Source organism: Astatotilapia calliptera, chromosome 12, assembly GCF_964374335.1.
Source record: "Astatotilapia calliptera chromosome 12, fAstCal68.1, whole genome shotgun sequence".
Lineage (NCBI taxonomy): Eukaryota > Metazoa > Chordata > Actinopteri > Cichliformes > Cichlidae > Astatotilapia > Astatotilapia calliptera.
The window spans coordinates 14,762,301-14,775,206 of NC_137433.1; the positions used below are offsets into that span (position 1 = coordinate 14,762,301).

The following is a 12,906-nucleotide window of genomic DNA, read 5'->3' on the forward strand; positions in this document are numbered from 1 at the left end:
GTGGCGACATGCAATAAAACCTCTGTTACATATACGATATGTCCTGATATTTTCCAGTGATGAAAGACTTGTGTGATTAATTGGTTGGAGTTTCCAGACTGGAGAAAAAGGGTGAGTTTGATATCCAGGGTTAGGGTTGCGAATGTGGAGAAATAAAGGGAAACAGCAGGCAAAGCTGCATTTTCATTAAAGTGGTATCACGGGTGGATTTACCTCTAAGGAAGGTGTGTTAAACAGATGCTCAAGCTGTGGGCCAAATGTTCCAAATGAGTTTCTCAGTCTAAGAAAGAAAAAAAAGGAAACTGTAACAGAGACCCTCAGCCAAGGACAAAAGGACAACATTAGCAGCTGCAACTGATATGATTTTATTACAAAATAAATTCTATTAGCAAGAATTTCTGATTTTGTCTTCATTCTCTTCTTATTTTCTGTAGGTGGTGTGTTTTCAGTTTTATTAACTTTATTTGGGAAAGTGTAGGTTTCCAAGGAAAGAAAGAGAAAAAAACAGAGCCCAAGTGACGAGTGTGTGTGTAACCTATATATGTGTCTGTTAGTATGAGGAAGCATCCAGTTACAATCTCTATCTCACACACGGGAAACCTGAGGACTGTTTATGGCATCTTTTTACCCTCTGGCTGTGCAGAGTTTAAGCTGGTACCCGGTGAAACTCCATCTCTGCAGGTTTAATATTTAAAGACTGTTTAGAGTTTGGTTCCCATAAGAGATCAGGATCATCTCGTTCTCCTGATCAGCACAGCAGCACCCTGGCCTGAATCACATCGAAGGGATCTGAGCTGCTCTGACAACCAGGTAGTTCTGCTTTTTTCTCTCTCTTTTTTTACTTTTTTGTATTTAAATATACATTCATTTGCATATTTTTACTGTTTAGTGGATGCTGTTATAGTAAATTTGCACAAGTTTAGTAAAGGAAGCTGAAGATTTGTCCTGATACGGCACAGTGAAATGAGAGAATCTGAAAATAAAAATAGGTCCACAATGAAAGTTTGGGATTTTCAGTTTTTCCTGTTCTGAAGCTTGCAGCTTATAGTAGCTTGGAGTGGCTGACTGAAGGATTACACTCCTTGAGTGAAGCTGCTGAGTGGGCATTTAGACATCTGCACATAGTTTGAGGGCGCGATTGAAAGTTCAAGATATAGATCAAAATATTTGAGGATTTTCAGTCTATAAGTTCATTTTTTTTAGCTTTCAAAATTCAACATGATTTTTCCTTTTTGTGTGTTTCAGACGGGTCCACTCTCATGTGTCAACTTAACAGAGATCAACCTAAAGAATACACTGAAAAAAAGGGATTGTCCATCTCTTGGATTTATGTAAGCATCTTGCGTGTATTTAACACAATTGCCTCATGTTTTAAAGTTAAGTGTAACTATATAGTGTAGAAACTACATGATATGCAGAGAGGGTAGATTAAATTGTTCATATCATGTTCGAGTGAAGTAAGTCAATAATATATCAATGTTTAATCTCGCGACACTGCATGGGATTTCAGTCTCGTGTGCTTTGGATCGTGGTGTGAGGAAGGCATCCATCTCAGTCAAGTCGAGCAGCTGCCTCTACCTTTTTCGGTATACCGAAAAATATAAATTAGGTGGTTGTTAAATTAAAAAAGGCTACCTTGTAATTTGAACACAAAAATGTCATGTTTTGAGCCAACCATCCCTTTAACGTTAACTAGTAATGACTTCATGAACTTCTTCACAAATAAAATTCTTATCATTAGAGAAAATAATGCCAATAATCATCCCACAGATGTAATATCATCTACAGTTACTCTTAGTACCATTGATGTTAAGTTAGACTCTTTTTCTCCAATTGATCTTTCTGAGTTAACTTCAATAATTACTTCCTCCAAACCATCAATGTGTCTTTTAGACCCCATTCCTACAAAACTGCTCAAAGAAGTCCTGCCATTAATTAATTCTTCGACCCTAAATATGATCAACCTATCTCTAATAATCGGCTATGTACCACAGGCCTTCGAGGTGGCTGTAGTTAAACCTTCAAAAAGCCATCTCTAGACCCAGCAGTCTTAGCTAATTATAGGCCAATCTCCAACCTTCCTTTCATATCAAAAATCCTTGAAAGAGTAGTTGTCACACAGCTAACAGATCATCTGCAGAGGAATGGCTTCTTTGAAGGGTTTCAGTCAGGTTTCAGAGCTCATCACAGCACAGAAACAGCTTTAGTGAAGGTTACAAATGATCTTCTTATGGCCTCTGACAGTGGACTCATCTCTGTGCTTGTCCTGCTAGACCTCAGTGCAGCATTCGATACTGTTGACCATAATATCCTATTAGAGCGATTAGAACATGCTGTAGGTATTACAGGTACTGTGCTGCAGTGGTTTGTATCATATCTATCTAATAGACTCCAATTTGTACATGTAAATGGAGAGTCCTCTTCACACACTGAGGTTAATTATGGAGTTCCACAGGGTTCGGTGCTATAATTCTGTTTACATTATACATGCTTCCCCTCGGCAGCATCATTAGAAGACATAGCATAAATTTTCACTGCTATGCAGATGACACGCAGCTCTATCTATCCATGAAGCCAGGTAACACACACCAAGTTGTTAAACTGCAGGAATGTCTTAAAGACATAAAGACCTGGATGGCTGCTAACTTTCTGCTTCTTAATTCAGATAAAACTGAGGTTATTGTACTCGGCCCTAAAAATTTCTAAGATTTTTAGGGCCGAGTGGTATCTATCCAGATTCTTACTCTGGATGGCATTACCTTGGCCTCCAGTAACGCTGTGAGGAACCCTGGAGTCATTTTTGACCAGGATATGTCCTTCAACGCACATATTAGACAATTATGTAAGACTGCTTTCTTCCATTTGCGCAACATCTCTAAAGTTAGAAATATCCTGTCACAGAGTGACGCTGAAAAACTAGTTCATGCATTTATTACTTCCAGGCTGGACTAATGTAATTCATTATTATCAGGATGTCCAAAAAACTCACTGAAAAGCCTTCAGCTAATCCAAAATGCTGCAGCAAGAGTCCTGAGAGGGACTAGAAAGAGAGAGCAGATTTCTCCTGTTTTGGCTTCCCTTCATTGGCTTCCTGTTAAATCCAGAATTGAATTCAAAATCCTGCTCCTCACATACAAGGTCTTAAATCATAGGTGTCAAACTCTGGCCCGCAGGCCAAATTTGGCCCGCAGCCTAATTACATTTGGCCCGCGAAGCCATACCAAATTACTTTTAGAGCTGGCCTACTGGTATTATACAGCTAATATATATATATTGTTTAGTATTAAGCTTTGCTTGTTCCATATTCAGTTTTTCAGCAAAACGTGTTTGAGTCCATAAGAAAAGATTCATTCTTATATCTGGAGGAATAAATATATTTCAATAAATATTAACGTTAGCCCGCGACTTTGTTCCAGTTTTGAATTTTGGCCCACTGTGTATTTGAGTTTGACACCCCTGTCTTAAATAATCAGGCCCCATCTTATCTTAATGACCTTGTAGTACCATATCACCCTATTAGAGCACTTCGCTCTCACTCTGCAGGCCTACTTGTTGTTCCTAGAGTATTTAAAAGTAGAATGGGAGGGAGAGCCTTCAGTTTTCAGGCCCCTCTTCTGTGGAACCAGCCTCCAGTTTGGATTCGGGAGACAGACACTATCTCTACTTTCAACATTAGCCTTAAAACTTTCCTTTTTGCTAAAGCATATAGTTAGGGCTGGACCAGGTGACCCTGAATCCTCCCTTAGTTATGCTGCAATAGACGTAGGCTGCCGGGTTTCCCATGATGCATTGAGTTTTTCCTTTCCAGTCACCTTTCTCACTCACTATGTGTTAATAGACCTCTCTGCATTGAATCATACCTGTTATTAACCTCTGTCTCTCTTCCACAGCATGTGTTTCATCCTGTTTTCCTTCTCTCACCCCAACCGGTCGCAGCAGATGGCCCCGTCCCTCCCTGAGCCTGGTTCTGCTGGAGGTTTCTTCCTGTTAAAAGGGAGTTTTTCCTTCTCACTGTCGCCAAAGTGTTTGCTCTTAAGAGTGGTTAGTTGCTGGACTCATGAAATTCACAAGATCGCACAAGATTTCAAACTGCAGGAAAATCACTGGAGTCATAAGAGGCAGACAACTACACACACACCACATGTATGCTGTTGCTATTTATTGTGGTGTAACCTGTCAAGGACAAAAACGTACAGAAAATTCTGCATCAAGCCTTGAAATCATAGCTACAACATGTAGTATTTAAGTGACCAAGTAGTATTGGGGTAAAAGTTATTGAATAGTGTTGAAATAAAATGACAAAATTGTGAAGGATTAAAATATTCCAAGAGCTCAACTTACTTCATCTGAACATGTTTCAATTATGCTTTATCAACACAAAATGCACAGGTTTATTGAATATGAATAAGTTGTGTTGTTTTAACTCAGTTGTTTCTGCCAAAGCAAAACAGTTGTGTGCAACCAATGTCCACTATTGAATGAAGTAAATCCAACATGGCCTTTTTTTTCAGTGTAGCAGTGACCTGCACCACATATTTATATACACAATGTACGTGAACTCTCCCGGAGCTGAGGGTGGATCCTATTCACTGACCTTCCTGGGAAAGAAAGTAGGAAGACATCGATCTGTAGCTCCTGCAGGCAAGCAATGTGAGTTTAAAAACAAAGTCCCATTACTAATGGCTTTTATTTGTATGCATGGTGAAAACAGCATCCTTGGGTTTTTTGTTGTTGTTGTTGTTGTTGTTGTATCTAATATCACATAAGAATAGAGCTGACAGAGGGTATTGGGGGCAGACAGATGAAGTTGGACATGGGTTAAATATTTCAGCTGCTTGGCTGCCTCCTTTGTAAAGCATTGAAGCAGCCAGTGCATTGAAAAAAACAGAACACATTGTTCCTAAAAGAACCTGGTTGAAAATCTAGATATGAGAACCTGTGGAACCAGATCGAAGCACATGCAAGCACACATACTCACTGACAAGTACACAGACTTACATGGCAGTTGCATTAATAACTGGTAGCCACTACATCTGAATAGAAATCACACCAGGTGTGTTTTTCACAATTATTTTTTATGTGCAGTTGAATTCTCATGGGTTTAAAGGTCTTTATATCCCATGAAGATGTTATCAGTACCTTAAAGCTGTGTGTCCTCATGCTGCACCTCCTTTTTTGTTCTTTCACCTTTTCTCTGTCTACAGCCATCAAAAGTCTGGCAGTGGAGGGAAGGATCATACCTCATCTTTTCATTTTACTGTCTGTATTTAAAGTTCATATGTAATATGTTTCTCTCAGTTGCCTGGGAGACGACTTTCAGGTCTGCTTGCCCCGAGGACCGTGTGGTGTCTTCGAGGGTTGCTAAAGTCCCTGTGGCAGCGCAGATGCTGGAAGAGCTACCAGGCAGTGTACCAGAGCTTCAAGATGAAAGGCCATGCCCGATTATTCACAACACACAGCTTGACCAGTATGAGAAAACCACAGCAGGTCAGACCAGCTGACTTTCAGTTTTGCCCTGTTTTCTGCCTTTTACCGCTGGGCTCTTCTATAGCCTGCTTTTAGACTCATTCAACTGGATAACTGTGTTTGTATTCCAGTAACTTCCTCTCCAATTCCTGACATAATTTCTGTTTCTCTGCTGAAAGGTGTTTCTGTGAGGAAAGTTACAACACACCCACATTCCTGTACGAGGAACAAAAGAGGGGAGAGGGTGGGATGGGTTCGGCATGACACGGAGAATGATGAAGCTGTCAAACAGGGCCAACTTGTGGAATATTTTTGATTAGGCTGTGAGTGGCAAAGCTTCGAACTGAGAGAGAAAGTAAGCCAGAACTAAGTTTTTAGTTAACTAGAACATATTAATTGTGTTATAATCTACTTTTTGATTGCAGCCTTCAGAAATGTAAATAGACATTAAACTGAATACCATGAATCACTCAACATAAAAATGTAAGACATGTTTGGAATCTTAGAAATAAAATGGAAATGTTTCCAAGTGATTTATGTGTTTTCTTTTTCCCAAGAGTCCTTCCATGTAAGTGCAATAACATGATCATAAATGCGTTATAAAAAAGAGGCGCCATGAGAGTACAAACCTCAACCAGGTTAGCTCACTCTGAGCAGTATTTACTTGTAGGACAATAGTATTGTATGGGTGGACGCTCCCTTAGAGTAGAGTCACTACTCCTCCACTCGGCTGGCCTGGGAATGCCTTGGTGTTCCCTGGGATAAGCTGGAGGAGGTGGCTGGAGAACAAGAGGCCTTCATTTTTTTTCTATCTAGGCAGCTCATTCTCTTGACAATACATTGTGTAAAGATAGTTAACATGTTGGGCCCAACTTGAAAAAAAGTCAGATGTGAAATGCAAAAGTGAGGTCAGAGGTCAAATGTCACATGATATTTGGATACCAGCTGAAATGTGACAGTAAGAATCCCCATATATCAGTATCATAATCTGAATGCTCCCAATACAAACCGATGCAGTAGAATTTTAAGCATTCAAGAAAAAAATAAAATACATTTTATTGAGGTTTAACCTTATTTGACCTTGAAGAAAAGGCCCAAGGTCCAAAGTAATGTTATATTAAGAATCCCCATATATTATTCCATAAATGCATATACGCTGTCAATGCAAACAATGACAGTAAGAAACATTTTTAAATGCTCTTTATGGCATTACTGTATTATCACTTTGACCTTGAGATCAATGCATTGAGCTTGAACGAGAGGTCAGAGTTCAAATGTGACATAATATTTTAAACCTTTCTATGCTACCTTTTATATATATATGTTGACAGTACATGGGCCAGCACAAGGCCAGTTGCAGACACACTGGTGGTCCTGTGCTGGCCCATGTGTGGATTACCTCTGGCAAACCTGATCTGGGCCACCAAACGGCCGTCATTCTTTGCGGTATGTGGGCCATGTGTAAGTTGTGTGCAGCCACGAGCTGCAAGCCATGTAATAACAACATGTGCCGGAATATAATAGTGCGAAAGTAACATGATGAAACTCTGTTCAGACAGTGCCTGATGCTTTTATATGCTCCCAGATTACTCAGTGTGTTTTATACAACATGCCACATTTACACACTTTCTCTAAAACGAGTGCTTCCTAACTACATTCATACACATTCACGACATGCAGACTGGAAGAACTAGGGATCGAACCTCTAACCTTCCAATTAGTAGGTGACCTGCTCTACCTCCTGAGCTACAGCCACCTACAGGCAATGACGAGTAAACCGTCACTAGGTTTTGGATAAAGCGTACACTCACAAACCTGTCAAATCTGCATTTGAAACATTGGCTACCATAGCAGTATAGTATTGCAACATGGCATTTGGGTCTTCTAACTAAAATAGGAAAATAGGAACATAAATAGTGCCATCATTGCCAGACCTGGCCCACATCTGGTTGACATACACTCTGCCACGACACCGGTCAGTCAGAAGTGCCAGCTTGATGCTGGATCCAGGGAAGACCTGTTTTCTATGAGCCCGGCCACATAAACCAAATCACAATCGAGCCAGATATGGCATGCCATCACATCGACAGTGCCATCTATGGCAGGCCTGGCCCATATCTGGGTGACATATGTCTTATCATGCCAGAAGTCAGCCAGCAGTGCCAGCTTGATACCAGATCTGGGCCAGACCTGCTTGCTATGTGGGTCTACAAGCAAGCTGGGTAAAAAAAAAAAAGTAGACAAGCAAACAATGAAAGTATTTCACAAGCTTCCACCTGTAAAGTATCATTACTATTTAATTCTATATATACATACAATACCAGTCAAAAATCTGGACACACCTTGTCATTGAATGTTTTTCTTTATTTTTTACTACTTTGTAAAGTGTATATACTAACTAACTATAGACGTCAAATATATGAAGCAAGATCTATGAAACTACGTCGGAAAGAAATCTGATTAATAACTCTAAATATTAATCAGATTAATATTTCATATTTGTGAAAGTCACCACTCTTTGCTTTGCTGACAGCTCTGCAAACCCTTGTGAGCTTCATGATGTAGTCACCTGAAATGGTTTTCACTTCACAGGTGTGCCTTGTCAGGGTTCATTTGTGGAATTTCTTGCCCTCTTAATTTCGGCTGGGAGATCAGTTGTGTAGTGCAGAAGTCAGGTTGGTACACACCTGACAGCCCTATTTGACAACTCTTAGAATTCATATAATAACAAGAACCAATCAGCTAAGTATAGAAAAACGACAGTCCATCATTACTTTAAGAACTGAAGGTCGGTCAGTCTGGAAAATTGCTCACGCAAGGACCGCCCCTAAAAAGGAAGACCAAGGGTCACCTCTTCTGCTGAAGATAAATTCATCCGAGTTACCAGTCTCAGAAATTGCAAAACATCTCTACATCAACTGTTCAGACGAGACTGTGTGAATGAGGCCTTTATGGTCAAATAGCTGCTAAGAAACCACTACTAAGGAAAAGTGTCCTGCCATGTCTTTGTGCGAGGCAGAAAAGGTGAATGGACAGTCTCTGGTTCCCACCATGAAGCATGGAGGAGGAGGTGTGATAGTGTGGTGGTGATTTGCTGGTGACACTGTTGGGGATTTATTCAAAATTGAAGGCACACTGAACCAGCATGGCTACCACTGCATCCTGCGGAAGTTTGCATTTAGTTGGATCATCAATTATTTTTCAGCAGGACAAAGACCCCAAACACACCTCCAGGCAGTGTAAGGCCTATTTGACCAAGAAGGAGAGAGATGGAGTGCTGCACCAGATGGCTTGGCCTCCACAGTCCCCTGACCTAAACCCAGTGGAGATGGTTTGGGATGAAATGGACCATAGAGTGAATATAAAACTTAGTTTTGGGTTATTTCACATGCTTTTATTTACTACATATTTCCATATGTGTTCATTCATAGTTTTGTACCTTCAGTGAAAGAGTCATGAAAATAAAGTAAAACCATTAAATGAGAAGGTGTATCCAAAGAAAATTGTATATATAAATATATAAATTATATAAATATAATTAGATAGTTGGGTGAAAATTTACAATTTTCTTCACTTAAGCGACTTAAAAAAAATAGGGAAACTGTTTATGTTTACACAGGGATTACAAAAAAAGCTTCCAATAGACAATATGTGCTTACAGAACCTGTGCCTTCTGCTTTTTCATATCTATTCAGTTTTGATTGCAACTCTCCAAAAACATGTGTTTAACTGTTCAAGCTGTTGCTCATCCCCAAACTCTTTGGATGAAGAGGTGGGCCGCGTTCAGGCGCTGGATCACTGCCAGCCGAAGGAAACACAATGGACAAGAGGTCAACCAAGGTGCTGTAAAAAAAAAGAAAAAGAAAAGAAAAGTGCACTACCTACAATATCCTACAAAGGATATTGTATGAGAGGAAATGGGGGTTATAGTGTGTGTGTGTGTTTCCCCTGCAGTATGGGTGTTCAGTTTCTGCTTACACAGTAATTGCGTTGAAGTAAAAGTAAAAAATGCAACAATGTAAAACAGTCTGTGACAAATCACGAAAAAATTTAAAAAAAATACGTAAAGTAGCAATAATAAAAGTGCTGGTGAAGGTGACCGTGTTTTATAGTGCACAACATTATTAAATTTCTAAAGCATCAGTGTTAAAGCAGCATCTCACTGTTGCATTTGGATGAGGAGTAGCTAGGTTTTATAAATCCCAAACTAAGGCCAGAAAACCTCAAAAGCTAAATCATATCTGATATGCTGAGACAGGAATAATAATAAAAAAAACAGCTAAGTACAAAAAAACAGAAATACATGCGAAAAATACAAAAAACACTTTCATTTTAAGGAATCAAAGGACAAAATGGTTGGGAACCACAGATTCAGAGCAAAAACATATATGTTAATTTAATAGTACTTTAAATTTGCAATTTAGTTTCTTTCTCTGCTGTGAGACGAGTGTGACAGTGGGTGTGGTGGAGTGTGGAAAAGTTACTTTTTATTATTGTTAGTTTTAATACAGGGAGGAGTATGAATTGTGAATCTTGCGACACACCCCTGCATTCATGTCCTAATTTGATTTGTAATTCATTCTCTAGGCAGACCTTAAATTGGCTATCTATAGAATATACATAAATGGACAAAGAGAGCACAAGTTAACATAGGAATACAAGCAGATTATTCATGGCTGCATTGTTGATCCCTTTTTAGAAACTGTTTCAGTGAAGTTTTATGTGCCACATGCTGATTGCCCAACATGAACTGGCAGACAGGTAGATCAATGCAGTCTATCTAGTTTGTGCGTTTGCTTTTACAAGCTTAGTCATCATTTTAACATGATTTCCAAGTATACATTGAGAACTTTACCTGTGTACAGATTTAAAATCATGCTCCTTGTGCATGGCACTAGAGAGATAGGTTTGCTACTAATTATCACTTTAACTAAGCCCCATTCTCTGTAATAAACAGTCATTTGCAGCGTGCTCTTTCTGCAGGCTCATCAGAATCTCAGCTGCCAGGCAGGAGTGATGCAGATCAAGTTGGGCAGTCACCAGGTGGCAAGATCTACATCCCCTATGAGTCTGCTGAACTCTGCATTGCTCAGGTAAAACAATGAGGATCATCACAGGACAGTCGTGCAGACCAGTGGAGTTTTATTTAAAGTAGAACCAGTTTTACACTAGTGGAGGTATCACGGATTAATGTGTTACAGAGACAGCTCAGGTTGGATGATTCAGGGACAAAGTAAGAAAGGATATAATTAGTTTGTTTGAACTTGCAGATGGAAACAGATGACCTGCTTGGGCAACTCCAAAGTGAAATAGCAAAAAGAAGAAGAAAAACCAAAAATTAACATCCTAATCTCAATCAGCCTGTGATGCATGTTAGCATGGTCAAAAAAGACAAAGTAGCTTATTCTTCTTTCTCAGTGGATGATAAATATTTCTTCAGACCTTTTACTTAGTGCTTTGGCTGGTTGCGGGCATGCAAACACACAATGAAGACACTGTCAGACACTGTTGTTTTGCTCTCATTCACACTCACATGGCTGCCTTGATTGTGCCACTGTTGCCCTCGAAGGCATTTGATCAGGATCATGATACCAGGATGCATTTTTGTGTCTATCTGATATCTGTTAGTGACTGTGCGCTGTAAAAACAGATAGCCAAGGACATGGAAAGCATGAGTAAAAGGCATCTGGAAATGGTCCAGGAGCTGGAAGAGAACTTCCAGATGACAATGCAGGAGAACCAGGTGATGATGTGTGTGAGTGTCTGTGTGAGGGAGTCTACTAAAACAAAACAGTACTGACAACGGTCCTCTCTCATCAGGATTGTACCGTGCAGAAGATCAGATCTCACTATCAGAACAAGTTAAACACTCTGCGAAAAATCCTGGACATCTACCAGGAGAAGGTGGAGAAGAAGAAAGCCAACTGGGAGGCTAAAGTTGAGGTCGCAGTCCTTCTCCTATTTGCCGTACATGAACACCGCTATTGTTTTAATCTTGCTCATTTTACTGCAAATTTGTTGTGGTACATTTCTACTTTTAATTTTCCAGTTCATATTCCTTGTAATCCACATCTGAAATATTGAGTGGCCGGATGCATATTTACATGCATTCGTGTTCCTGTTTCCTGCAGACCCTGAAAGCTCAAAACGAGCTGTTGCTGAAGGAGCAGAGAGCTGAGAGGAAGAGGAGCATGGAAGAGGCCCTGCAGTGGCACAGAGAAAAGGTTGCATAGCAGTCTGGCAGACTTCATGGCCTCTTACATCAATCATTGATCTTCTGAATGAGAGCACACTCTTGTGGCTATATTTGAGAAGAACATTGAGTCTATTTTAACAATATAATCACATAGATTTTCTTCTTTTCTTTCAATTAGAGCAAAATGCTGGAACTGTTCTCCAACAGACTGGATGCCCTGCACAGTCAGCAGGCCTCCAGTGAGTTTATCTACCATGATGTTAAAGTCTGTGAAACACCAAATGTTTGTGCCTAACAAATTATTCATACCATTTTGCCTTAAGCAGCATTGCAGGAGCTACAGATGGCCCGACAAGAAATAGGAAAAGTCCAAGAAATGTTGGTGGTCTCCACACAGGAGCAGCAGGAAACCACAGGGGAAGGTGAAAACCTGGAGATTGAAGGACTGTCAGCACAGCAACAAACAAGGGTGGGTTTGAATTTGTTGTTGTGACAGCTTGTTTCTCAAATAAAGGATAAAGCATGAAAAGTACAATAAGAAGAAAAGTTTAGAGTGTTGCTTTTTCTGTTTTGTTTTGATTTATGTTTGGTGGACTAACCCACTTTTTTAATGAAGGACTGCAGTGATTCTGATAAACCACTGGAGGGCGCTAAAGCTCGTCTAGAGGAACTAAAGGAGAGCCTGTACCAGAGGGAGAGGGAGATCACCGAACTGCTGGAGGCAGAGAGAAGCCCCATTCCTCCGGTGCCTCAGCCACCCTGCGGCGTTCTGCTTTCCCTCGTCATACACAAGGTGCTGCTCACACATTAGTTAATATTAAACTATGTGGAAAATCAACTGCCAGCAACAAAATCAAAGAAAAATCATCTCTTTTCCTCCCCGATTTATTTAGGCTGTTGCATCAATTTCTCTTTCTTTAGGCTCATGAAATCTGCAGTGCAGTGCCTGAAACCAGAGCCCTGTTAGACCAGATGATTGAGGACAATCGGGTTGCTCTGGCCTCAGCCAGAAACAAACTGGACCGACTCAAGAATGTTCAAGAAGAAAGCAATGACAGAGAGGATGCCACTGACAAAGAGGGGTTAGAAATTGAAACAAACAAACAAACAAACAAACAAACAAACAAAAAAAAAAGAAAGAAAAGGGAAAAAATGATTTCTTAATGGTTGTAATAACTGCTTAATTTCAAAATATCAGGTTAACCTCCTGACTACCAGGAAAAAAAGTGTTGTCCAATCAATTT

The 12,906-nt window shown here is 40.0% G+C and overlaps 1 protein-coding gene across 1 annotated transcript in view; it reads left to right on the plus strand.

The window, feature by feature from the left end:
- kifl (kinesin family-like) overlaps nucleotides 1–12,906 on the plus strand; it is an 18,539-nt gene continuing 5,633 nt past the window's right edge. The window contains exons 1-13 of the mRNA XM_080309147.1: nucleotides 1–810; nucleotides 1,246–1,331; nucleotides 4,512–4,650; nucleotides 5,299–5,487; nucleotides 5,646–5,759; nucleotides 10,450–10,559; nucleotides 11,117–11,209; nucleotides 11,287–11,409; nucleotides 11,598–11,690; nucleotides 11,841–11,901; nucleotides 11,989–12,131; nucleotides 12,279–12,455; nucleotides 12,584–12,821. Of these exons, the coding sequence (XP_080165273.1) occupies nucleotides 1,260–1,331; nucleotides 4,512–4,650; nucleotides 5,299–5,487; nucleotides 5,646–5,759; nucleotides 10,450–10,559; nucleotides 11,117–11,209; nucleotides 11,287–11,409; nucleotides 11,598–11,690; nucleotides 11,841–11,901; nucleotides 11,989–12,131; nucleotides 12,279–12,455; nucleotides 12,584–12,821 (1,552 nt within the window). The 5' untranslated portion in view covers nucleotides 1–810; nucleotides 1,246–1,259. The remainder of the gene's footprint in view (nucleotides 811–1,245; nucleotides 1,332–4,511; nucleotides 4,651–5,298; nucleotides 5,488–5,645; nucleotides 5,760–10,449; nucleotides 10,560–11,116; nucleotides 11,210–11,286; nucleotides 11,410–11,597; nucleotides 11,691–11,840; nucleotides 11,902–11,988; nucleotides 12,132–12,278; nucleotides 12,456–12,583; nucleotides 12,822–12,906) is intronic.